The sequence below is a fragment of the Acomys minous genome (genome assembly GCF_964271855.1).
Source record: "Acomys minous genome assembly, chromosome: 16".
NCBI lineage: Eukaryota > Metazoa > Chordata > Mammalia > Rodentia > Muridae > Acomys > Acomys minous.
The window spans coordinates 61,094,269-61,122,261 of NC_140498.1; the positions used below are offsets into that span (position 1 = coordinate 61,094,269).

Consider the following 27,993-nt stretch of genomic DNA (forward strand, 5'->3'; position numbering starts at 1 on the left):
CCAAGGCAATCAAGAATATGCATGAGAAAATGAACTAATTTCTTTTATATATATATATATATATATTTTTTTTTTGTTTAATTTTAATTTATGTGCATGTGTCAGTGTAGAAGTGCCAGGTCTCGCCATGTGGGTGCTGGGAATTGAACCCGGGTCCTTTGGAAGAGCAGGCAGTGCTCTTAACCACTGAGCCATCCCTCTAGCCCCATGAACTCATTTCTAAAAACCAAATTTCTGAAGTTTGTTTAGTTCCACCAACCCAGAATACATGCGCACAGTAGTCTAGTTTTACCTGACAAGAATGTTATTTTTCCTGTTTGAAAACGTACAAGGTGAGAGAAAACATGGGAGTAAATCTTGGTGTGTTCTACTACCTATGTTTAGTCTCTGAATTATTTTCGACCCTAAAACCTCTTCCAACTTTTAAAATAACGATATAGATTATCCTTAAGTTACTTCAACCTTTACATTTCTCCCTAGAAATGAAAAGCCTGAGACAAAGTCTGGGTGCCTATTTAACAAATCAATAGAAACCTGGCTGTCAGGTTTTCCTAGCATCACTCAGTCCCTACTTACTGCAAGGTAATGCTTGGCATACCCCACCCTCTAGCCTAGTGTTGGGCTGCCCTTCTCCTAGCTTCCCTTCCTTATGGAATCCAATCATTTGGGTTACCTGATGCTTTTCCTCTATCATTTACAATCCTAACTTCTAGGTCTTGCTCATGATTCTCCCCTCCTTCCTTTCTTAATATGGCTCATGGGCATGTACACTCTGGATACCCTCCCATGACCCCCTCCCTCTCACTTGTGTCTCTGGCTCTTATTTATAAATATCTTACTCCACCCTGCACAGGAACAGCTATTTCCTTCCCACTTTATGTTACATCCAAATTCATTTTTTTGCTTTGTTAGTCTTTGAATTTGACTGAGGTTCAGATGCAGGACTTCCCAGCTATAAAATAGAAATGGCTGTGCTGCGTATTGAGTGTGTAACATAATATGTAATCAAAGCTGTATGTGCCTTGAAAAAGAAAGAAGAAGTGTTCTGGGAGATTGGAAAATTCATTAAAAACAAATTCCCCAGAGGACTGCTCTGTCTGGCCCTAGGAAGGAAGGGTGCAGCTGGGAAGGCTCCAACTGTCTGAGGTATTTGACCTCTGATCCCCCAGTAGAGGAGCTACTACCTTCCAATGGCCAAGATGGAGTTTCCTAGCTAATGAGAGACTCTGGGCAGGTTTAGGAAAGAGGGGCCTGAGAGGAAGGTAGCTTACATGTTTCTTCCTGGATTCTTCTCTGATGCAGCTGTAGGGAACTGTGAGAAATACCACATGCCATGCCATGGTGACTGTGGAGGCAGCTGCCCCATGTCCAGGAGGAGAAAGTCTACTGCTATGTCACAGTCTGATCTGCTGGGACTGAGGAGAATGGTTCGCACTGAATTTTTTAGTTTGTGTTGTGAGATCACAGCAGAGCGAGGAGGTCTTTGGCTTCTGAATTTCCTGAGTGTGGATTCCCTTTGGATGAGTGGGCTTTGAAGCCCAAGCAGTGGAAAGCTGTGGAGCTTATACTATCACTCTCTAGGGTACACATACAGGCATTGGTTTTCGTGTGCAGTAGGAAGACAGACTAGAAACTAGAAAACTGAAGGTCTAGTTTCTAGAAGTACTGAACCTGACGTCCTATAGTCAATTTTTGTGTCAAATTGTATAAATAGTGTGGAAACTGATAGAAAGTAATTGATGGGGATTATGCTTCAGCAATACTTGATAATCTTTTTTTTTTCCAATACCACCAGCCACAATGGCAAAATTCATGGAAAATCAGTTTCAGGGTACAAATGGAGTTTCTGAGACACAGAGGGTTCTCAGTTGTGCACGGTACATAAACAGGGCAGTTTCCACACCTTGTGACATAATACATCTGGCAGGAAGCAGACATAAATTATTCTACAACGTTGTTTTCTTTGTGGAATTCAGTGGGGCTGAGTTTGTCTGCAACCACAAGGGGGCATGAGGGGCTGTAGGGCCACAGAACTACCTTTCTGATCACCATATTTTGAGAGAACTCTAGAGCATGAAGCCTCTCTGCAAGAGAGATTAGTAGTAGCTAGAAGGCAGTTTAGGGGTACTGAGTGATTTTCATAGTGAAGTCTGTGTTTGTTACACATACCATCATAGGTAACTCGGTCAAGGTCACACTTTCCCTGGTGGAGTGTCCTTAGGTATTTTGATGAAACTTAAATATAAATTTAGGCTTATGTTTTTGCATTTTATCTCCATTCCCTCATTTTTTTTCACAAATATTGTACAGATTCTTGATTGTTCTATGTTGTGGTAAGTTCAGGAGTCACATTGTACCAATGTTTATACTATTTCCTCACAGCCACATAGAAAATTATGAGTTTTCTCATACCATATAGCTTTGGAATCAAGTTTCCTGTAAAAAATTGTTAGGAGCTTTCTTTGGATTCTTTTGAATTTTTGCTGCAACATGAACGTTTCTTTTCTTTCTTTTTTTTTTTTTTTTGACAATACATGGTTTTAATGGTGTTGTAAACTATGGTGTACAAGGGTAAATGATATTCTACTACAGCAAGTCTGTCAACCTGGAACTGGAGTAATATAATGCACAAAGACATAGAAAGTGGACTTAAGTGTAACCTTAGTGACCCACAGTTCATGGATGTGGCCACATAAAAGCTAATGCACCAGATATGACTTGCCTGAGGAGACAAAAGTGAAAATAGAGCATGGTCCAGAACTGAACAATAAATCTGAATGTGACACAGGATTGTGAAGCATACAAAATAAACTCTTAAAGCAGAACGTTTGGATTTCACACCGATAGCAAGAAAAATTAGGTAAAACCATATTGCATTGTTGTCGCTGGTATAAAATTGCACATATTTAGTGCATTAACTTTGATGCCTTTGGATTTATTACCTACACACACTCAACTCCATTACCACAATAAATAGAGTGAACTGTCTTCTCCACACACACTCACTCTAGCCCTGTTTCTGTGTGTTTACAGTTGAAGAGATAGAGAAAGTTGTTTTTCAACCCTGGCCACTAGAAACTACCTGAGATGGCTTCATGGCTATTGTATACTTTCAGAGAAAAACCACACCCTCATACCTGTCCTGAATACCTGACAGCACGTGATGTCCCAAGCTGAGCTCTTGTCCCCTCAGGGATAAAATAACTAGTAACCAATTATTTTAAACGGTAATCTTAACAACTAATCATAGGGGGCTGATGAGATGGCTTAGAGGTTAAGAGCACTATCTGCTCTTCCAGAGGTACTGACTTCAATTCCCAGCACTCACATGGTGGCTCACAACCATCTGTAATATGAATGGACAGCCCTCTTCTGGCCCACAGGTGTACATGCAGGCAGAACATTCTATACATACATAATAAATAAATCTAATAAAATAAATAAAGAAAGAACCAATCATGCTCCATCAACTCTGCTTAACCGCCAATTCGGCTTCTGTAAGGGTATGAATGACCCAAGCTTTGGTTATTCGGGGTCTCCAGATTAATAGAGCTTGGAAGACCCCATCATGATGGATCAATAAAGCATCCCTTGCTGTTTGCCTCAGACTGTACTCTAGTGTCTCACTGGGCTCTGAAAAGTAGGACCTAGCCTCCAGGTCTTACACAGTACACAGAATTCATTACTAAGTTTCTTTTAATTTATATATTTGCTTCACATTGTGATTGTAGCCCCCTCCCTCCTCTCCTCCCATACCCTCTCTTCCACCCTTTCCCTCTATCCCTTCAGAAAAGGCAAAGTGCGCATGTGAGCGTGCACATGCGCTCTCACACCCATACCACCACTACAAGTCTCATTAGAACTGAACCCTCACACATCCCCTGAGGTAGGGCAAGGCAGTCTGGCTAGAGAACATTGATTGAAACTGTCCAACACTTTGTCTATGTCCTAGACAGCACCTACTCAAATTATTAGTGGACCCATATGATGATCACACTGCCTATGGGTTACATATGTGCAGGGGTCTAGGTCCAGTCCATGTATGCTCTTTGGTTGGTGCTTCCATCTCTGTAAGTCCACACGGATCTAGGCTAGTTGGCTCTGCTGGTCTCCTTGCAGCATTCTCAGATTCTCATAAAATGACAGAATTGTTAGGGATACCTGCAATCTTCTGAGAACAGTTTCCATGCACTTTAATTAGTTTTAGAGGTTTCAGAATTCTCATGTTCATTGCCCCAGCAGGACATTGTGGTAAATTAAGACAACAGCAATGCTAAAAAAAAAAAAAACATAAACTAAAAAAAGCTGGGCGTGGTGGCGCACGCCTTCAATCCCAGCACTCGGGAGGCAGAGGCAGGTGGTTGGCTGTGAGTTCAAGGTCAGCCTGGTCTACAAAGTGAGTCCAGGACAGTCAAGGCTACATAGAGAAACCTTGTAGAAAAACCCATTAAAAAACAAAACAAAACAAAACAAAATAAGACACTAGAAATGCTTAAAGGATTATACACACTTGGAAAGGGCTTTCACAGTTGGTGCAGTATTATCAACAGCATGTCGTTACTGCTGACATGTTGTGCACCTACTCCTTTATCCCATTTGATGTAGTTCTAGTCTTATGAAGGTGAACTCTTCCAAGCTGCTCACGATGGCTGGAGACACAGGTCAGTAGTTGCTCACCTAGAAAACTTACTTGTCGTCTTGTTATATACTAGTTCAGTTAATTACAGGAAAAGCTTTATTTAGTATCTTGTATATTTTTTCAAGGTTAAGAAGATTGTGCATAGCTAGAAACAAACAATGTTTGTCTATTTACATAAACTGAGATAAATTGATTGTTCAGTACATATACATAGATAGACATTCATGGTTATTCACTATGGGAAATACATAGATGGTCTTCAAACACTTCAGAGATTTACAGAATATGGCATTCAAGAAGAAAGGCCTTTCCTGACAGAGAGACACAGCTGCTTCGGGCTGCACATCCACTATCCTTCAATTAAGCTAATGGACGTCTATGAAACAAATGTGGCCAAATAGCCACTGAATCAAACAACTGTTCTTACTGCTGAGAGCACATTGACTATCAAAATGCTGAACAAGCATGACACTGGAAAATCGATGTCCCACTCTGCAAAGACTTGGGGAGCCGGTCCTTCAAAATTCCAGCTTCATAGAACAAGTCTGTGAGATACTATGTACTGCTAGGCTATCTTACATTAATTACATTCACAGAATTTCTCTTTATATGTAAAGGCATGTAAAGACTTCAAAATATGAAGGACATTAATAAAGATTCTCTCCTGCGTGAATCCTTTCATGCCTTTGAAAACGACCACGACATTCAAAGGCTTTACCGCAGTCATTATACTCATGACGTTTATGTCCTGTATGAATTCTTTCATGGCTCTGAAGAAAACTGTGATACGCAAAAGCTTTACAACATTAATTATATTCATGAAGCTTCTATCCTGTATGAATTATTTCATGACTTTGAGGATGACTTTGCTGCACAAAGGCTTTACCACTGTGATTACATTCATAAGGTTTCCCTCCTGTATGAATTCTTTCATGCCTTTGAAGAGACTTATGCCATGCAAAGGCTTTACCACATTGGTTACATTTATAACCTTCCTCTCCTCTGTGAATTCTTTCATGCGTTTGAAGACTCCTGTGACATGCAAAGGCTTTACCACATTGGTTACATTCATAAGTTTTCTCTCCAGTATGAAATCGTTCATGACTTTGAAGATGACTTTGCTGCCCAAAGGCTTTACCACATTGATTACACTCATAAGGTTTCTCTCCTGTATGAAATTTTTCATGCCTTTGAAGAGAAGTGTGCCATGCAAAGGCTTTACCACATTGGTTACATTTATAAGGTTTCTCTCCTCTGTGAATTGTTTCATGACTTTGAAGATATCTGTACACTGCAAAGGCTTTACCACATTGATTACATTCATAAGGCTTCTCTCCTGTATGAATTCTTTCATGCCTTTGAAGAGAGTTGTGCCATAAAAAGGCTTTACCACACTGGGAACATTTATAAGGTTTCTCTCCTCTGTGAATTCTTTCATGATTTTGAAGATATCTGTACAGTGCAAAGGCTTTACCACATTGATTACATTCATAAGGCTTCTCTCCGGTATGAATTCTTTTATGCATTTGAAGACAATTCTGCCATGCAAAGGCTTTACCACATTGATTACATTCATAAGGTTTCTCTCCTTTATGAATTCTTTCATGCCTTTGAAGAGAACTTTTCCGTGTAAAGGCTTTACCACACTGATTACATTCATAAGGTTTCTCTCCAGTATGAATTTTCTCAGGAATTTGAAGATAACGTTGATGGTCAAAGACCATAAAACATTTTTCACATTCATTGGGTTTCTCTCTAGTTTCTGTTCTTTTATGAATTTGAAGACTACTGTGATTTAAAAAGGCTTCACCATACTGAATATTTTCATATGGTTTCGTTTCAGTACGAATTATTTCATGCCTTTGAGGATGACTTTGACATAAGAAAGATTTACCACACTGAGTAAAGAGATGGAGTTTTCCTCCATTATATCTTCTTTGATTCCTGCAAAGATAATGGGCACATGTCAAAGTTATACCACATTCATTACACTGATGAATGTATTTATCTGTGTGAATGAATTTTACCATTTGGTCTAATTTTAAAAGTAATCAGATCTCATGGTAATATCACTTTATTGACTTTCATTTTTCCTTCCTTCTTCAAGTATTCTTTTGCATTTTTCAAGAGCCTTGTGATTGTAAGACCATGTATTCCATGGACCACATTTCTAGCATCATTTTACTACAGGAGAGGGTTTTTCACATATTGGAAAAGAACTGGGAGAAGTCAGATTTACCACTCTGATTGCATTAAATTTTTTCCAATCATGTGAGTCATATTATAATTGGAAAGTGAACCAAGGCAAACAGAGGCAATCTATATTGATAGTCCTCATGGATGTTTTTCTGGATGTATTACCAATAAAATTGGAAAAGCCATTCATTGTACACACTATTACATTCAGAAAGTCTACACGTTATGGGTACTACTACAAATCTTCTAATTCTTCTGGGTAAGAGAGGGTTATATTGCTTTGTTCAATGTTCTAATGCCGACAGGGCTTGTATCCATTGTAATAAATGATCTATTTATTAAAGAAGATAACAAATGAAAAGGTTTACCTTGCACTCACAGTCTCACTTTTTATTTTTTCCATTGAAATATTGTATAGGGATAAAAGTTTCTCCAGAATAACTTTCTTCACTTTCACAAACTGCCCCTCTCACTAAACTTAGCAACATTACTGCAAATATATTAGGAACACGACCTTTATTATGGTCTACTTGTTTATTAGAAAGTTAATGTGTATATCTTCTGCAGTATCTAAGTGGAATGAGACTAAAGAGATTAGCAGTTCTACACTCTAGCTCACTATGGTTCATATGGTGATATTTGTTATTACATTGTTTTCTTATCTTCTTTCTTAGAGAAATGACTTACAAAAATAAACCAGATAGCTGATTTTGAGGTACATGTTTTTGTCAGAATTTAATAATCATCGATACACTTCAAACAGTGCATATTTACACTCTTGCGTCTGTTTAGAACTTAAAGGATGCACTAAAAGTAATTCAGGTGCACATTTGTATCAACTTGCACATGAAAATTACCTTCTAGATCTTTTAGAACTTTGAAGATTTTCTTTAACGTTATGGTCTTCCCGATTGTAACCCAAAATAGAGTACCAGAAAATGCATGATATATTATTGGAAATTAGGCAAAATTCAAGTTGCCCTTCAGTTAACCTCAGACATCTGGCTGATTTATTCATCTCATTCATCCTCAGTTTCAGCTGACTAATGTCAATAACAAATAACAGCAATGGAGAAACAGTTATCACTAGATTTAGAAAGCAACATAAAATTCACAGTCCTACCTATGGCAGTGAGGTTCCTGTAGGTCTCAAGCATCACATCTCTGTAGAGACTCTTCTGGGCAGGATCCAGCAAAGCCCACTCTTCCTGAGTGAATTTCACATTCACATCATCATAGGTCACTGCATCCTATAACATCTCATACAGGTGTGCAAGAGAAAGCATGGTAGTGATAACACTGTAACTGTGTCCTTTATTGACAATATATTCACATAATTCTGTGGCTTTCTCCACTTATTTCCAGATACAGATGTTCTAATGTAACCAAGTCATTTAATAAGTATCCTGAATACTGACCTCCACTTGTGTCCTTCCTCAGCCCTTGAATAGGATATAGCCTTTCAAGATAAATGCCAATCAACATAGAGGAATGGGGACATAGAGAAACAGTTGAGGAGTACTGGGCTCATGTCAGAGAAGTTGTATAAACAAGTATTAATTATAAAAATTATTTTTATACTGAGTGTATTTTCTCATTCCATTAATCTCAGTAGTCAAGAAGTTAAGGCAGGAGTAGCTCATGATTTGACTGCCAGCCAAGTTTTTGCAATAAATTCTAGGACAGCAAGAGATAGAAATTGTGGTTCTCCTCTCCCTTGGGTGGTAGGGTTTGGCCATCATCCCACCAAGGCAAGAGGATCAGAAGACAAGAGGTAGGGCCCAGAAGGCTGAAACAACAATGGAGATTAAATACTCTGGGAACCACTTTAGGAGCTAGGTCAACATAGTCAGCGAGAACAAAGGCTAAGTAGATTTTCAAGAACGGATGGGGAACTTCCATGATAGGTGTACAGAATTGGTTGAAAGCAGGCACTTTTAGGATGCTTATTTCACAGGTGGCAGCATGTTCCTGTCATATGAACAGGAACACCGTGCCTAATTATCCTATAGGTGCAGGGAGGGGAGAGCTAGCAGGGAGCTTTGTCAAGCGCCATATATCAAATACAATTGGCGCATCTATATCTACAGACACTCCCTAGGTGGAGTATGGAGAGAGCTGGAGGCCATGATGGAGAGAGGGAGGCCTGCACCTAACACCGACTTCACAAAGGCTATCTGGACTGGGAGGACTGCAGCCCCAAATGGCAGGGCCCTTCCAACATATATTAAGACCCTGAATCCTGTGCAGAACACACAACCAAACAAAATAGATAAAAAGAATTATCTGGTCTTTACTGAAGTTCCTACAAAGTATCAGGAATTCCCTCCAGCTCTGTATCATCTTCCAGAAAGTTGAAGTGCCCCAATTTAAATGGTACCATAAATAAGATCTTAATAATAGAAAATATATGTTTAAGAAGTTAAAAATGGAGAGAGGAAAATATTAGCAATATAGATGTTGATAATAAATGAACAACATAGGGCAGGGGAGATGGTACACTAGAGCTATTGCTGGTGTTGCCAATAATGTAAGTCAATTGCCAGTATTCACACTGGAAGTTCACAACTACCCATTATACCAAGTTCAGATTCCTGAGTCTGAGTCCATCTTCTGACCACAATGAGGACCAGGCACATTTTCATGTACATATTCATGCATAAGGCAAAATGCACATATTCATTTAAAAACTCAGATAAATGCTACTTGTAGGTAGAATTACAGACAATTACATTCCAGTGACTCAGAAAGCTCATGTAGTTTAATGTCATGAATACATGCCATCCTGAGGAATAGAATATACTCTCTTCCAACTTTACAATTCAAGATGTGGATGAAAATATGCACAACAGCCCATTTACGTGCAAGCATACATGCAAATACTACATCCCAAGCCCATCAGCTTGTAGTATAAAAATAAAACAAGCTAGGCATTTTTTTGCCACATCAAATCTCAGCACTGTGTAGCCAGAGTAAGATGGATCACTAAGTTAAAAGGTGGCTTGGTATATTTGCCTACTTTCAAGACAGCAAGAGCTACACAAAAAACATTTTCTTCAAAGTCAAAATTCAAAATAAAAAATGAAAAACAAAAACAGTTAAAATAAAAACTAATTCAAAATATAAAAACAGATAGCTAGCAAAAAATCTTAGCATTGGATAGCTTCTACTGCATCTTCTATGAAATAGAGATGGAGTGTATACTAATGAGGGCAAGACAGCACAAGAAGGAAGCTGACTCGTCAGTTCCAACCACAACACAGGAGACACAAGGAACAAGAAAAGGGTTGAGTCTATAGACACTCAAATCCCATCCTCACTAAAGAATCTAGAAAGGCTCCTTTTAGAAAAGCTTCCATAATATTCCCCAAACAATGCCACAAATGGGAGACAAGTGTTCAAAGACAGCATTCTACCCGAGAGATTTTCTTATTTGGTCACTCCATGAAGAAAATATATTTCGTCTAAATTCAATGATCCTAATGGTCTGCAACAGCACATACACTGTTCAAATGTCCAAAGATTCATTCGACACTCAAGGCAATCTGTTGACTTCGACATTTTGTAAAATCAGAAAACAAGTTATATCCTTCCAACATACAATGGTACAGAAAAATCTTTCCCATTCCAATAGAAAGGAATGTGTACATAGAGATAAAAGAATGGACCAAGGCAGGAAAGCCAACAGAGCAAACACCAACTCCTGCTGCTCTTTCTGAGAGACATAGGGCTTTGGTTTCCAAGGACTTAGATGGCCCTATCCCTGCAAGATCTCACATATTTCTCAGTTAGGTTCCTTCCAATTCCTATGTGCATCTTCCCTGGGCAGCTTTCTCATAGCTTAGGTATCTGAACCTCTTGTCCTATCAAAATGCAACTCAGGTTTCATACTCAGAGTTTGAAGCTATAAATCTCACAGTATTCTCACTTTGCCAAACACAGATAGCTGCAACAGTGCTGGACTAAAACCACAGAGGAGGGATCCATGACATGAAATTTTGCATAATTTTTGTTTCCGGAACCAGCACATATAGATGATATGGTCAAGTTTGGCTTCTCATTTGGAATGAATCCTTTTCAAGTTGGGCCACAGGTATAGATGGTTTTATAGGAAGTTCCTTCCTGGGTCTAGAAATCACTTTGCCTACTGCTTCCATTAGGTTTAGCCTGAGGGAGCATTACACTTAGGGCACTTTCTTGGGCTTAAAAAGCAGAGCAAAGGGCTTCTTTTGAATGATGATAATATCCTTAAAATCCCTACATCTGTTCCATCATGTGGCTGCCATGTGAAACTACCTAGTGCTCTTTTTCTCTACACACAGACTTTGCATTTATTTCTACCCCTCCTGTTGATTTTCTTCACTGTAGTCCTGAATAAGTCACTAGCAATAACCACCCAAGTGATTCAATAGTCCATCTAAGAAATCTGGCCTTTATTTATAAATTCTGCCCTATTCAATTACTCTGGGCATGGGCAGAATAAAAGGTTCTGGGCGAAAATATCACACAAATGAGCTCTAGATTAATTTTTTCATGGAGTACATTTTACAGTGAAATCCTATGACCTCAACAGCCTCTGCCTGTATTACTCTCAACACTCTCTGCATTACTCTCTTCCGGGACCTACAAAACCAGCTGGGTAATCTCTTTTTGTACAGCTCTCTATGTTTTTTGTTATTCATGTCCTTAGTCTTCCACCTTCCTCCAAAAGAGAATATTCCAGGTTGTATCCAGCATTAAAATAACTTTTTGTGCACCATCTTAAATAAATTTCTACTTACTACTTCGCTGTTGTGACTAAATCCTCTAACCAAAAGCATCTTAGGTCATGAATAGGTTTACATGTTTGGTCCTATCAGATCACACTCCATCATTTTTGGAGCTACAGGCAGAATCTCAAGCTAGAAAATGAAGCCAAAACAATTAATAAACATTGTTTCCTGGCTTAGTCTCTTGCCTGTCACTGTCTCATGCTCAGTTATATCTCTTATCTGGTGAAGTTACACCTACTTGGGGATATTTTCAATCTCAATGGAAAAGCGTCCCCACAGCAGTCGACAATCACCACAATCTCTATCAAACATAGCAACCAGCCATTCTGATGAGGCCACACCATCACTTGAGGCTCAGAAATGTCCAGTACCCAAATCCATTTGAACACAGACACAATAAAACATGAGAATGTTTTAAACACTCAAATAAACTTGTTAACCACATCAGTCATTTATAGCAAGACACCAAACACTGATGATTGCACTAACCGGGAAATGCAGATTTGCTAAGAAATGAGAAGAAGCAGGTCTTTAGAAGCAAGAAGACGAAAGTAAAATTGTTTCTCCACAGAAAGTCCCCCAAATTAGGAACTTATAACATATTAAAATTTCAGAAGACAACAATCGGGGAAGCACTATCATTCTCTAGAGAAACAGCAATATAAGTAGATTATAATTACTAAAATCACACAACAGAGATGGCACCACTGATTAAAGCGGACACAAAGGATGATGTTGAAATATAACAATGTCCTTTAAACAAGAACTACAGGATTACTGTCAACTCAAAATCAAAGAAGTCTCTTTCCAGCACTCCCCCTGTGCTGGTTCTTCTTGCCAACTCAAATGGCAGAGAAAACCTTCCTTGCCATGAGCTCCCTTTATAAACTTTGTAAGCTTTGTAGACTTGGCAGGAACTGTCCAGGACCCTGCCTGAGGAGTTCTAGCACCCAAACCATGCTGCTTCAAGTTCTGCCCCTTTGCCCCACTCTATAACTTTCCCCAGGAGACCTCTCTTCTGGTCTTCAGCTTCTCTGAGGGCCACCCCTTGTAGGACTCCCTGTCCATTTCTGTGCTGTGACTACATCACTTCAAAGTTACACAGGTCCCCTTTATTTGTAACTCCCCCCCCCCCAAATCCAAGGAAGTTCAAGGACAATCATTCACTGGTGCCTCTTTCTCCTGAGTTACTAGTTAGAGCCTTGCCTGTAAGGAATTGAAAGACCATCTTCCAAGCAGTGGGAATGAGAGGGTTAGGTGCTCAAAAAAGTGTTAACTACACAGCATGAAGAAAGGGTGAGCTACAGGAGATGTTGCTCTAACAGAAAAGAATATGAAAGCCTTTGAGAAAAAGAATCAATATTTTAATTACTGGGAAACATTGGCATGAGCAGAAACAAAAGATTAGAGCAGTGATGCATAAAAAAGTGATTTCTAAAAATACCGTCCATTGCCTTTTTAGAAAGATAAAAATAATTTGAAAAACACATACGCAGACTGATTTTTAAAAAGAGCAGAAACTTCTCTGTTGGAGGGAATGGCATTAATAAGACAGTGATTGACCTTGCCCCTACGTGCAATGTTAGCCGCTGAGATCTGTATTCTGACACACACAGCTACAGACAATGGCTCCTTAACCTAAATTGTAATATTTACTGATTCAAGCTAACCTAAGTAAAAGGTAACCAAACATCTGATGTGCTTTTATTCACATGCATGAATTAATACATGATGGGAAATTAAAAATTCTGACACCCTGCTAGAATCAGGTCTTTCCTCACAATGGGGACCGCTGGAGCTGAATGTCTCAATCATTAGTCTGTGATCTAGCCATTGTCTACCCAGTTTCACTGGGCACTTTCTACAGACCTCCTCTTCCAGTATGACAGCAGAAGCCATGTTGCACATGTTTCTAAAATAGCCAGTTCATTACATTACTCAAATGAATAATTATGTTTGTCTGTGTTTTCGAGACTGTCCTAGACTCACTTTGTAGACCAGGCAGGCCTTGAACGCACAGGGATCCGCCTGCTTCTGCCTCTTAAGTGCTAGGATTAAAGGTGTGGCCACCAAGCTCAGCTTCAAATGAGTAATTTAAAAACACTGTTGTGGTATAGTCTTTTATCTAGGGAATTTAGAATTTTTCATCAAGAGGAAAACAAGGTCACTGCCCTGGGAAGCAACAGGTTGGTATCCAAGCAACTTGAGTCAACATAGTTGGTCTCAGAAACATTTTCCAAAAGAATAAAAATACAGCTGTTCTAGAATTATCGTGCCTTTTCAGGAAGAAATCACTCTACACACAATTGAAAGATTACTTTTAAAAATCTGTTAATGACAGCATGCATCCAGTTCTGGCTACTGCTGCCAACAGATTTGGCATTCCACATAAGCTCTTATGTCTTTTCAGTTCAGGCCCCAGGTTATGTTTGGAACAATTTCAATATGGTCTGAGACTGCAAGTCTGGCCACTTAGACTGATGAGGGATTTACACAGCAAATACATTCCCAGAATCATTTCTGAAATACACTAGTGCCCTGAAAAAGCAGCTCATTCTTCAGTGACAAGGTCCAGAGTTGGAGGTCCCACAAGATGAGAAGATTAAAGTAGAAGGTAGAAACTAGAAGAGCTGAGGTGGGGAGGACTTGCACAAGCTATGCCTTATGCCATGTAAGCTTCTCAAGAATAGCATCTTGTGTACTACATCCATGGAGGAAATGGACCATATGTGAGGCTTCTATGAAGTCATCAGAAATTTATCATACCATAGCACAAACACGGAACAAGTCTTATAAAACAAAACTGCACATCAGGAACACAGGTCTCTCACAAACTACTGACCAAGCCCAGAGTGGATTTGGGACTGATCAACCCAAGCCTGTATGGTAGAATCACTTAGGTTTTCAGGAGCTGAAGACCCCTCACACCAAGGACAATGGACCCAGATCAATGCCAGCTCTCCCAAGCATATTCCTGGCTTTGGAGAAGGAGCCCTATTTTATCCTGAGTACATCCCTGCCAGAGGAAGCTCACAGGCCTAGGCCACAGGCTGTTTCTGTCTCTGTCAAATATTTTCTTAGGTTTGGGAAACAGCTGTGCATAACTATGCTTTTCTCAAGAAGAAAACTGGACCTTTATGCCACACCAGGCCTTAATGTTCGTTGTGACACTGTAATGCCCCCATGAGGAATTTATTACAGGCCTGTTCTTTTGAAGATGAAGATGGGCCAAGTGGCTGGTTTTAAATCAAAGTTGTCTCCTCTGCTATGATTTGGAGCCAAATGTGTTGACAATCCTGGTGAATCAACACATGTGCCCTAGCATCCTAATCTCTAACAGGCTAACTTCTCTGTGGGGTATTTTAGACGCAGTTCTCCCTCAGCTAAATTCTACCTGCTGTCATTGGTAAATGCTGGACAACATCAATTATCATCTTGTACATCACAGCTTAATACTGAAGTGTTACCCAACACATGAGATGACATTTACAACCTCCACAAAATTATATGTGTGTGTGTATATATATATACACACACACACATATACATACATACATACATATATATAGTTTGTTTCTTTCTTTCAAGGCATTGCTTCTTTGTTTTAGCCTTGGCTGCCAGGGACTCACATTGCAAACCAGGCTGGCCTTAAACTCACAGCGAGCCACCTGCCTCCTGAGTGCTGGGATTTGGGGCGAGTGCCATAATGCCAGGCTTCCAAATATATCTTAGACCTAAATGTTACATGCTAAGAACAGATTTTTAGAAGAAGTTAGAGAAACTAGGAGTCTGAGTTTGTAATCCTGCCAACGATGTTTCTACTCACAAGGCCCTGCTCCCAATGCTTTGTGTAGATGTAATCCACACAGTGCAGTTAGTCAGAGACCATCACCAAGTCCAGAAAATTACTAAGACCGAAAAGGACCTCACAGATGACCACATCTGCTGCTGCTTATCTCGCAGCCCCAGGGAAGACCCACTACACCAGTTTCCTCTGCTCAGCTGCCTGTTCCTTCCTAGTGTGAGCAGTGACTCTGCACTTACCATATTTTGTCTTCTGACCTTACCTGAGCTCTCCTCACAGCACCCAGGACAAACACTCAGAGAATATCGCACAGAGTCACTCAAGTCCGCTCCAGTACAGAGAGGAACTTACAGCATGGTACCCGGAAGAACACTCTTTCTCTCTTTCCTGGAGTCCCTGGTTGGCCATTAAGTCTTGAGTGACAGGAGCACTTCCCTATGGCTAGAGTGTGCTGAAGGGACACAGCACAGTAGTTCCTGGAACAGGCTTCCATTGCAGGACCAGTGTTTGTTGTTGTTGTTGTTGTTTCTTTTGTTTTTTTCTTTTTTTATGTGGAGAGATTTGCTTTCAGTAGCACTCCCACCTGTTCTCCAAGACCCTGTTTTCCACCTTTGCACTCACCCCAGGGGAGAACCAGCCACTCAGGCCTCCTGAGCTCAGATGCCTGCCCCTCCCCCTTTGCCCCTGAGCTCACCAGGTCCCAACTTCTGAGCTTGCCTGAGGTCCTAGCAAAACCCTCAGGCACTTCCCTTCTTCTTCCTGGAATCAGCGTGCACAGCTTGCAAAGCCATTGCTCATTTTGGAGTGGAGTTATCAGTCTGTCCCAGAGTGAAAGGGTACACAGAAGATCCCAAATTAAAGAGAGTTTAGGAAACAACATTTTGGTTCTCTGTCTTCATGTTTATTTTCAGGTAAACTGCAGCTACCTTTCACCTGATAGATATGAAACAAACCTGGAAGGAAAGCAGGAAAGAGATGATAATCATTTTAGAGCACTGTAGTTAATCAACACATCATCCTCAGTGGAAAGGTGATTAAAAAGAAAACAAAAACCACAGTTGTGCTAGGGCTGCGGGTGGGGGTGGCAGGTAGAGGGTGGAGTGGAGGTGGGAAGGGACGGGGCATGGGGGATGAGGGTGTCTTCTCCAGCAAGGAGAGAAGTGTCAGTGGGTCTCTGCTGAGCACAGGGCTCTTAGATGAGATAGGGAATCAGCAAGGACAGGGAGTGAGCCAGGCATGATGTTCAGGTGACAGACTAGCAATCATGCTGCTTCCCTGCTGTGACACACAGGTTACCAGGTGATTTATTTATACAAGTTTCAGATAGCATGCCAGTAACCCCAGCATTTTGGAGGCCAATTCATATCCTTGAATATATATAAATTTTGTGGCCACACCTTACATCAACCTCTCCCCATACCCATTAATCCTAGTTAGAGTCCTGTTTTGGCAGAATGCATGTCTTTTTTTTTTTTTTTTTTTTTTTTTCGGTTTTTAGAGACAGGGTTTCTCTGTGTAGCCTTGGCTGTCCTGGACTCACTTTGTAGACCAGGTTGGCCTCAAACTCACAGCGATCCGCCTGCCTCTGCCTCCCAAGTGCTGGGATTAAGGGCGTGCGCCACGAAGCTTGGCCTCAGAATGCATGTCTTTGTACCCCATTCACGATTGGTGGCCATGGAGGCCAGGAGTTGGTGTCAGAATGCCTGGAACTAGAGCCAAAGATAGTAATGAAGATGCTCTATGAATTTCCCAGAAGCTCTATGGTAGCTAACAACCTGCTGTAATTTCTGCACCAGGACATCTGAGAGCTTCTTGGCCTTTGTAGGCACGGTGGACAAATATATACAGGCAAATACCTCTAATAATAAAAGAAAAACAAGGTTTAAAAAAAAAAAGAAAGAATGGAATTCTCTACAGTGATGTCACAGACCTCAGACAGAGCAGCCAGGGCTAGTTAAAATGAACTCTTTCGGGTCCTCTATGAAAGCAAGTGTGTCCTTCTTTTTATAATTTATATATGTTCCTGCATGATTTTTACCCAACAGTGGCCTCAGATGTCTCTGTCTTTACATTGCGACCATCTTTAGACATGGATGTGCTAGTTCAGCATGAGTAGGAATAGGCAGAACTCTATATGAACTTGTCCAGACTCACGATATAGTACCCCATGCTTTCTTTTTGGAGAGAGTTTTCTGAAATAAGGCTCTTGAATGGGAAAGACCTTTCTTTAATGAGGATCTTTTGAGATGATAATATTGATCTTTAATCAGGGCCACAGCTATGGGTGTCAACCTACATATAAAGAAGATATTGTAGAAGGAAGCTTTCTTTCTTTGGCTGTTTTCATTAGTCTAGGCTAGGAAATTTTCATTCCTTTAGTGTCTTTACATCCTAATTTTTGGACTTCTGGAGTATACTAAGCATCAGTTAATACATCCACCCTCATGGACCAAACAAGTTCTGGAGTCTTTACGTTTCTTTTGCTAGATAGCCAAGGTTGAACTAGCTGGACCACAGTTGTGAGACATTCAAAAAATTTACTTTCAAAATACACAGAATGAGATCCACTCTACCAGTTGTGCTCATGTTGAGAACCTTGACTAATAAAACTGTGTTTTTCATCTGCCCACTGTGGAAGATGTGCTGGGTAGCAATAGTACTTTTGTTGTTGTTTGGTTTTTGTTTGTTTTTCAACACAGGGCCTCTCTGCGTATCCTTGACTGTCCTGGACTCCCTTTGTAGACCAGAATGTCCTTGAACTCACAGCAATCTGCCTGCCTCTGCCTCCCAAGTGCTGGGATTAAAGGTATATGCCACCACTGCCCAGCAGCAATACTGTTTGTAAAAGCATTATGCCCTGATCCATTTCTATTTAAGTATTTACTTGCCTTCAAGACTACACTTTTATAAATATTCATTTGCTAAGAGCTTAATTTGATTTTAGCAGAAGAAAACCCCTAAAGTAATGGAACCATCATTGAGCTTTTGGCAAGAGAAAGATATCTCATTTTGTTTGTGGTCTGGTTCCTAGTAAAACTGCTTCCTCTCTCTGTACAAATGCCTCTTAAGTAGCTTCCCTGGGCTCTCTCTAGTGGGAGTTGGCCATATCCTATTCTACCACATCTTCTCTGATTCATCACCTCTTCTTCCACACAATCATATCACTTTCAAGCCTGGGTGCTGCTTCCTTCTTTAAATTCACTTAACCTTCAATTAGGATTAAAGGACTATATCACCATATATGGATCTACTTTTTTTTACTAGATACTTGCTCTATACCAGGCTGGCCTTAAACTCAAATCTGTTTGCTTCTGTCTCCTGGATTGAAGACATGTTTTGAATTACAACTGAATGACACAGACGTAGAAGACCTTTGGATGTGATCTCTTGCCTGCTGCGTTACATAAGCCTAAGAAAGTCTTTAAATGTGATCTCTTATGAGAACAGCCATGTTCTGAATTAGCACTTTTCTGAGGAATGGGGCATCTCTGGGAAAGGAAGGGTCCTTGGAATCTATGTGAGTGAATCTAGCTGAGACCTGTAGCACTAGGGGCTAAGAGCCTGAAGTTGCCAACCTCTATAGTCTCGTGGGACTTCCAGTGGAGGGAGGGGGACACAAAACCACCCTTAAAGCCTTTGACCCAAAATTTATCTTGCCTACAAAAAGTATAGGGACAAAGATGGATTAGAGAGTGAAGAAATGGCAAGCAAATAACTCGCTGCTCAACATAAGACCTACCCAAAGGAGAAAGAGCCAATCCCTGACACTATTAATGATACTTTGCTATGCTTGCAGACAGGTTTCTAGCATAAGAGTTTTCTGAGAGTCTTCCTCCAGCAGCTGATGGAAACAGATGCAGAGACCCAGAGCCAAACAACAGGCAGAGCACAGGGAATTTGGGGGAAGGTTGGGAAGAAAGATAGTGAGATCCTGGGTAGTTGAGGACACCACAAAAAACCTACAGTCAACTATCTTGAACACATGGGGACACACAGAAACTGAACCATAATCAAAGAGCATACATAGGCTGACTACACATATGTAGAAGATGTGCAGTTTGGTGAACATGTGGTCCCCTAACTATGGGAATAGGAGCCATCTTCACTATGCTGTCTGCCTTTGGATCCCTTTTTCCCTATCTGGGCTGCCTCCTTAGGCATCATTGGGAAAGGATGTTCTTAGTTGTGCTGCAACTTGAGCTGCCAGGGGACGTTGATAGCACTTGTGGGCCTCCCCTTCACTGAGGAAAAGGACGGCTACTTGGGGAAAGGGGGAATGATGGTGGGACTGGGAGTAGAGGAGGGAGAGGTCAGGCTGTGAAGTGATTTAATTAATTTGTTCATTAATGAGCGGCACAGTCTATAGTCATAGATGCTTGATAGCATGAGAAGGAAGCTGAACAAATGGTTTCAAACTCAACGCAGAAGAAACAAAAACATAAAATGGCTTGAGTCTACAGCCACTCAAATCTCATCCCTAAAAAGACATCTAGGTAAACACCTACTACAAAACCTCCCCTAAGAAAGCCAATTAAAAAAAAGAAGAAGAAGAAGAAGAAGAAGAAGAAGAAGAAGAAGAAGAAGAAGAAGAAGAAGAAGATAAGTATTTTAAAAAATGACACTAACTAGAGTCATTCTGATTTGACCAATTAAATTCTGATATTGGTCATTATTGACCGACAGTGAAAATGCATTTTAAACAACTTCAATGATCCTAACAGTCTGCAATAGCTCATCCACTATTAAAGAGTACAAAGACTCTTCTGACACTCCAGAAAATCTTTTGATAGCTATATTTTCTAAAATCTGGAAACAGGTTATATCTTTACAATATACAATGGCACAGAATAAACCTTCCCATTTCAATTGAGAGGAATGTACATATAGTGAGGCAAGATTGGATGGAGACAAAAAAAAAAAAAATCCAGCAACTCAAACACCAAGTACCCTAGCTTTGTCTCAGATAGATGGGGCTTCAGTTTCATAGGGTGTAGATGGCCCTACGACGGCAATTCCTCATTCATCACTCAGTTCTGTTACTGTAACTAAGTATATGCATCTCTCCATGATATATTTCTTAGAGCTGAGGTATCTCAACATCTTATGGTCTCAAAATGCAACACGGGCTACATAGCCTAAGACTGGTGAAATGAAATCTCATAGTTTCCTTACAGGGGCAGTGTCTCTGCAAACATAAATAGCTGGAGCAACGCTGAACTGAAATCAAAGAGACAGAATACATGACCTTGAATTGTGCATCATTCTTGTTTTAAAAACCAGTACAATGGGAGCTGGAGAGATGGCTCAGAAGTTAAGAACACTGGTTGTTCTTCCAAAGGTCCTGGGTTCAATTCCCAGCAAGCACATGGTGGCTCACGACAATCTATGATGAGATCTGGTGCCCTCTTCTGGCCTGCAGACAGAATACTGTATAAATAATAAATAATTAAAAAACAAAACAAAACAAAACAAAATACGACAACAATGGGTGATCCTGCTACTTTGGTTTCTAAACTGAGATGAAATATGCCAGCCATGGACCAGAGTTGCAGCAGGTTTTACATGAAGTGCCTGCTTTGCAATCACTTTGCCTATACTTTCCATTCATTTAAGGGGTAGCAAGAATGGGTGTTGCGCATCTTAGGCTTCCAATGTAGAGTAAGGCTTTCTCTTTACTGCTGCTAAGCTCCTTGAAAATCCCTTCCTCTCTTTCAGGATTTGACTGCCATCTAAAACTACCTAGTTCTGTTTTTTCTCTAAACCCACAGACTGCATTTACTTCTGCCCCATTTGTTGCTTTTTTAGATGATTCTTTCAGCTCACAGTCCAACATTGAGTAAGGTTAGAATAGAAACTCAACCTAGAAAATTATAGCAAAAACTATGGACAAACATTGTTTCCTGGCTTGCTTGCTTACTTGAGCACTCTCTTATATGCAGCCTGATCTCTTATCCAAGCCTGGCACACTTGCTAAGGAATACTGCAACCCTAGTGGAAGAGCCTCCCACATCACTCATCAATCAATATAATCTCTTACAGACAGCAAGCAGCCATTCTGATGAGGACATGCCTCATAATTAACATTTTTTACCTGCTTTAATTGGCTTATCTGCAGCTGAAACCTTCTTAAGCCTAGAAGCCTGCTAGCTTTGGCCTCTTGGGGTTCAGGAATAGCCCACACTGACCACCTGGACACCAAACTCAGGTCAGAGAAAGTTTACTGATCATTTCAGAAGTACTCACTGGTCAAGAACGTACTATGGGTTTGAGAAAAAAGACTGTGACTCATTCATTCACAGAGTAATTTAAAAAGATCATCAGGAAGATTCAATTTTATTTCAGGTATTGTGTGTAACTCATACAAGAAGAATTAGTTCTATTCCTGGTACACTGTGCCTAGGTGGATAGACAAAGCATTTTAAACTGATTCCATGGGATATAAGGTAGGGGATATTGGGGATGTGCTAGTGCCCTACTCTTCTCCTGAGAAAGAAACAAAGCAGGGTAATATTGCTTAACTTCAACAGAACAGACATTTATCTTTAACTCAAGCAGAACAAGTATTCATCCTCTGTTGTTCTATTCTAAGCAGCAAGTATTGAACTAGGCAGCAAGTACTGAACTGAAACAGCAAGTGTTGAATTGTGCACCATAGGCTTCACTTCAAAGAGAGCCTCTTGCCGAAACTTCTTGTGGTATTCTGGCTGATTCTGGCCAGTTCTGCTGACTCATACCTACTAGGTGGAGACTTGCTGGCTCTGGTGGATTGTGTCACTGTCACTGATTCATGGTATTGTATGGTGCTTCCTATTGGACTGGATTTCTGCCATCCTGCCAGGAAGGATAGAATCTCCCCCAAGGAACTGCTTCTAAACTAGTTCACACCCCCTTTTTCTGTCAACCTTCTTTCTCCCCTACCTCTGGTTGGTAGATTAAAAGGAAGATAAGGAATTTAGGAACCCTAAATAAAGTAGGTTTTGAAAAACTTAAACCTACAATAGAGTTGGGACTGGAGCTCACAGAGTAGCTCCAGTTGAACAAATCTCCCACCCTGTGAGTTCCCTGTCAGCAGCAACTACAACTGATGCTTTGGGTGCTGCTGCCTTTTCCATGGCTTCAGCTTCTCAGTTTCTCCAGGAGTGTGATCGCTCATCCCAGCACTGTGGAGATTTAGCCACAGCAGCTCTGCAGTCCTGGGGTGTTGCTGTCTGGAGATGTGGAGCGGCCAACACCACAAGTTGAAAATCTGAGAACCCTTCTCATAGAACACACACAGGTGGCACCCAGGTGAGCAGAAGATGTAAAAAGGGGGCACCCAGGGAATGATGTAGGGGGATTCCAAGGCCAAAACTTGAAACAGCACTGCCTGGCTGCTGGAGATCCTCAGAGGGAGACCTGGAAACTTTCTTGCAAAGTATACATAGTTCACAAAAAGAGTCCATGGCAGAGAAGGGTTTACCTGTTGCTTGATTCTGCATGAGTTAATCTATGCTGGGAAATGACATCATCACTCACCTGGCCTCAATCAGGTCTTTCTTCATAGTATTGACTCTCACAGTTGACTGCATTAAACATTAGTCTGTGAGCTAGTTATGGCCTGTCCTGCTTCACCCTGCAGTGTAAACATAAACTGTGCATCCTATTCTGATCTGAAAGCAGAAGCCATGATCCAAATGAAAATCTTTATTCCTGATATGGAAATGGACGGTTCATTAATCGACTAAAATGAGTTATTTAAAAACTCTGCTGTGGTGCACTCCTTTAATTAAAGAACATAGGAAGTTTAGTCAAGAAGAAACCAAGGCCATTTCTCTGGGAAACAGACAGCCGTCCAGGCCCCCCTAAGGTAGCATAGCTTTATCAGAAAGACTTTTCTCCAAGACATTAGATGCAGCTGTGCTAGAATTAATATGCCTTGACACACAGACATCATAATACAAACAAATAAATACTGCTAACAAAAATCTTTGTAGTGACAGCTAAAAACAGATTTTGCATTCTACATGCTGCTGCCCTTAAATTTCTTTAAATATAGTCCCCAGGTTATGTTTTGAACAATTTAAATATGGACTGGACACAGCAAGCCTAGCCACTTAAGACAGTTTCCCAGCCATGATAGTGACAGAAGTATTTCTAAAGTACACCAGTGCTTTCAAACATCAGTGACAGAGTCCTAAGTGGAAGGTTCCAGAGGATGAGAAAGAAAGGAAAAGTAGAAGATAGAAAGTACAAAAGCTGAGATGAGGAGGTTTTGCACAAGCTATGTCTTATGTCAAGTAAGGTTTGTAAGAATTGCATCTTGCATACGGCTCACAGGGGGAACTGAAATAAAAGGGAGATGTTTATGACGTCAAGTGAAGCTCTCATACAATGAGACAAACTCGAGAGGAGAGAGAGGATCTTACACTTAAACGTTAAATGCTAATGGCAGAACTTGTAGCAGATCCTACAGAAAATAAGGCTTTCCAAGGTTGACATCCTTCCTGGAGCATTTCTATGCACGAGCCCAAGCTCCAGAGGAATCGCCCAAATGTAGCCCCATAGGAAGTTATTCAGTGGCCAGGTCCAGGTCCAGTTCCAATTCCAGTCTAGGTCCAGGAAGGCAGAAGGGTCACATAGGACACCAAGGGGGCCGCGTTTGGCCGTTGCTTATCACACAGCCCCAGGGAGGACCCACCACATCAGGTCCTGCAGCTCACCTTTCTGATGCTCCCCATTGGGGATGTTCAGTTGGCATCTGCAGTTGCCCTCTGCCTCCCCTACATGCTCTGTAAAATCCTACTTCTTTCTCCAACCCTGCCCCCTGCAAGGAAAGCCTCTGCACATTCTTAGCATTCCTTCAGATGCTCCAAGCCCCACCCCTGGGGCCAAGGGCTTCCCTAGTAGAGCAGGTGGCAGATACTTCATCTTCCTTCACCTGCAATCCTTGTTGCCATACCTGGGGGCTTGGCAGATGATTTCCTCTGACCTTGTCCCCTGAGGCTACTGAACTAGCCCAGCAGTTTCAGTGCCCAAGTAAACTTGCCCTTTTTACATTCAATCTGGCTTCCATTGGCTTATTTCACATGTGGAGATAACCCATCATTTCCCAGTAACCCTGAGCTAACCGTGTTGCCATTTTGGGCCTTGCCTGAGCTTCGCTCACAGAACTCAGCAGCAGTGCTCAAAGCAAATCACACAGAACCATTAAAGAAAGTTCAGCTAAAGAGATTCACCTATGCATGGCAGGCAGAAGAAAGAGCCTCGTTTTCATACTGGCTGGTCCACATGGAGCCTCTGATTGGCCAGCAAGTCTCAAACGACATGAGCACCTCCCTTAGAATTAGAGTGTCCGGAAGGGACACAGGAAAAGAGTTCATGGCCCAGGCTTCCTGTCAAGGGCCATACATTTCCAGGTCTGCAGAGATTGGTATTTCAGTAGCACGTGTGCATATTCTCCAGTAGCCTACTGGTCTGTCTTCCCACACAGCCTCACCACTCCAGCTAGCTCTCCACAGCTACCTGCTCCACCCATTTCTGGGTAGTGACCCTCCACTCACCATGTCGGGACTTGGGGACTTGCTTGAGCTTCTCTCACAACACCCAGCTGCAGAGGTCAGAGCACACCACGTGGAAACACCCAAGCCTGCACAGCCACACAGCTGAATCTTCAGCAAGATTCCCGGAGGTACCCGCCTCCTCATCTGACCTGGGGCGTGTCTTTAGCTGGAGGACCTGATGGGCCACTTCGTCTTGAGTGACATATCCACCTCTCCAGGTTAGCATGCTCTGGAGGGGCACAGAATTATGGTTGCTGGCCCAAGCTTCCTACCCAGGGACAAACTTTTTCCAGTGCTGTAGAGACTTGCATTTCAGTAGCACTGTTCTCCAATGGCCTCAACATCTGTCTTCCCAACTAACCCGCAGAAGACACACTGCTTGTGCTTCCTCAGCACAGCCTCCTGCTCCTCCCCTCTGTGGACAGTGACCCTGACCTCAACAAGTCACACACCCAGTAGCCACTTCCCCTGCTTCCTCCTCTATCTAGGTGGGTAACTTGAAGAGCCCATTTCTCTACTCAACTATGGATAAGTGGAGTTATCCATATGTCTCACTAGGAAAGAGCAATGTTAGGAGACAAGACTTTAGTTTTGTGTCTTCAGGCTGGGAGCAGGCAAACTACTGCTTCTTTTTACAAGGGAGTTATGAGACAATCATGGGGGAAAAGCAGGAAACAGATGGCAAACACTGGGAAACACTGTTGTTAGTCTTCAACTCTTCCTGAGTGGGAAAGTGAAAAACAATTGCACAGCTATGCTAGTCAAGGTTCTCTAGATGAATGGAACTGATAGAAGGAATCTTTCTTTGGTCCCAGGGTTTTTCATATCTATCATGTGAAAGGTTGCTGTACACAGCATGAAGCCACAAAAGCAAAACTTTTGTTTTGTAAACTGTCTCCCTAATTTTGACTATTTGGGTCCCCTTTCAGTTGTGGCACAGATTGAATACTCCACTGTAAGTTGAGTGATAGGCTTTGCAAGCTATGCACCCTGATTCCAGAAAGAAGAAGAAGGGAAGTCCCTGAATGTTTTGAAGGGAGAACAGACAGGTTCAACAGCTCTGACCTGGTGAGATCAGGGTGGCAGCCCAGTAAGGGCCAGGTGGTCATGGCACACACCTTTAATCCCAATGCACAGAAGGCAAGGGCAGGGGATCACTGTGAGTTCGAGGCCAGCATAGTCTCCAAAGTGAGTTCAGGACAGCCAAGGCTACACAGAGAAACACTGCCTTGAAAAATAAGACAAACAAAGAAAGAAACAAAATTACTCATGTGAGTAATGTAATCAACTGACCATTTCAGTAACATGTGCAGCACAGCTTCCGCTTTCAGAGACCAGAAGGTCTGCAGTAAATGCCCAGTGAAACGGGGTAGGCAGTAGCTAGATCACAGACTAAGTTTTGAGACTCAGCTACAGGCAGAAGTCCCCATTGTGAAGAAGGACCTGATTCTAGCAGGGTGTGTGAATTTGTAACTTGCCAGCTGTATTAATTCATGCAGGTGAATAAAAGCTGATTGGATGTTTGGTTGCAATTTGGTTAGGTTAGCTTGAGTAAGTGAATATTGCAATTTCAGTTAAGGGGCCATTGGCTGTAGCTGTGTGTCAGGTTAAAGATCTCAGCAACTAACAGTGCTCATAGGGGCAAGGTCAATAACTGTCTTATTAATGCTATTCCCTCTACCAGAGAAGGTTCTGCTCTTTTCCAAAATCAGTTTACCTATGTGTTTTTCAAATTATATTTATCTTTCTAAAAGGTCAATTGATGGTGTTTTAGAATTTTCTTTTTTATTTATCACTGCTCTAATCTTTTATTTGTTTCTCCTCATGCCAATGTTTTCCAATAATTAAAATATTCATTCTTTTTCTCAGAGGCTTTCATATTTATTTCTGCTTAGAGCAACAGCACCTATAGCTCACCCTTTCTTCATGCTCTGTAGTTAAGATTTTTTTGAGCACTTAATCCTCTGATTCCCACTGCCTGGAAGACAGTCCCTAACTAGTAATTCAGCAGAAAGAGGCACCAGTGAATGATTGTGCTCTATCCTTTTTGGATTTGCGGGGGCAGGTACAAATAAAGGGGACTTGTGTAAGAATTGTTTTCCCTGACCAACTTAGAAGTGATGTAGTCACAGCACAGAAATGGATGGGGAAGAAGAAAAGTGAGAGGTTTACTCATTTGACAGTAATTGGTATTAGCAATGAGGAGTCAGGTATTCAGTTTAAGATGATCAGTAGAAGTCCAGCTATCCACTTTTGGAGGGTCACAGACCAAGACAATCCAGAATAGGCATGAGGAAATGAACTTACTTCTAAAAACCAAATTTCTGATGTTTGTTTAGTTCCATCAACCCAGAATACATGCGCAGAGTAGTCTAGCTTTACCTGACAAGAATGTTATTTTTCCTGTTGGAAAACGTACAAGGTGAGAGAAAAGATGGGACTAAAAGTTAGTGTGCTCTACTACATATGTTTAGTCTCTGAATTATTTTGGACCATACAACCTGTTCCAACTTTAAAATAATGATATAGATTATCCTTAAGTTACTTCAACCTTTTCATTTCTCCCGAGAGTTAAGTCTTAAAGCCTGAGACAATGTCTGGGTACCTATTTAACAAATCAATAGAAACCTGGCTGTCAGGTTCTCCTAGCATCACTCAGTCCCTACTTACTGCAAGGTAATGCTTGCCATACCCCACCCTCTAGCCTAGTGTTGGGCTGCCCTGCTCTGAGCTTCCCTTCCTTATGGAATCCAATCATTTCGGTTACCTGGTGCTTTTCCTCTATCATTTACAACCCTGACTTCTAGGTCTTCCTCATGGTCCTCCCATCTTTCCTTTCTTCCTATGGCTCATGGGCATGTACACTCTGGATACCCTCCCACGACCCCCTCCCCCTCGCTGGTGTCTCTGGCTCTTATCTATAAATATCTTACTCCACCCTGCCTAGGAACAGCTATTTCCTTTCCACTTTACCTTACATTCAAATTCACTTTTTTGCTTTGTTACTCTCTGATTTTGACTGAGGTTCAGATGCAGGACTTC

The 27,993-nt window shown here is 41.3% G+C and overlaps 2 protein-coding genes and 1 long non-coding RNA gene across 3 annotated transcripts in view; all 3 read right to left on the minus strand.

Annotated features, from left to right (window-relative positions):
* LOC311587569 overlaps positions 1–21,935 on the minus strand; it is a 65,298-nt gene extending 43,363 nt beyond the window's left edge. The window contains exon 1 of the long non-coding RNA XR_014775902.1: positions 21,504–21,935. This is a non-coding gene — a long non-coding RNA (uncharacterized lncRNA). The remainder of the gene's footprint in view (positions 1–21,503) is intronic.
* The window catches only part of LOC311587542 (uncharacterized protein), a 101,942-nt gene that overhangs the window by 53,602 nt on the left and 20,347 nt on the right, over positions 1–27,993 (minus strand). The window lies entirely within an intron of this gene.
* LOC311587558 (uncharacterized protein) lies at positions 4,713–7,748 on the minus strand. Its single transcript, XM_084764521.1, has 2 exons — positions 7,693–7,748; positions 4,713–6,583 (listed from the first exon to the last, which is right to left on the minus strand). Exon 2 carries the CDS (start codon positions 6,361–6,363, stop codon positions 5,467–5,469), a length of 897 nt encoding a protein of 298 aa, XP_084620647.1. The 5' UTR covers positions 6,364–6,583; positions 7,693–7,748; the 3' UTR covers positions 4,713–5,466.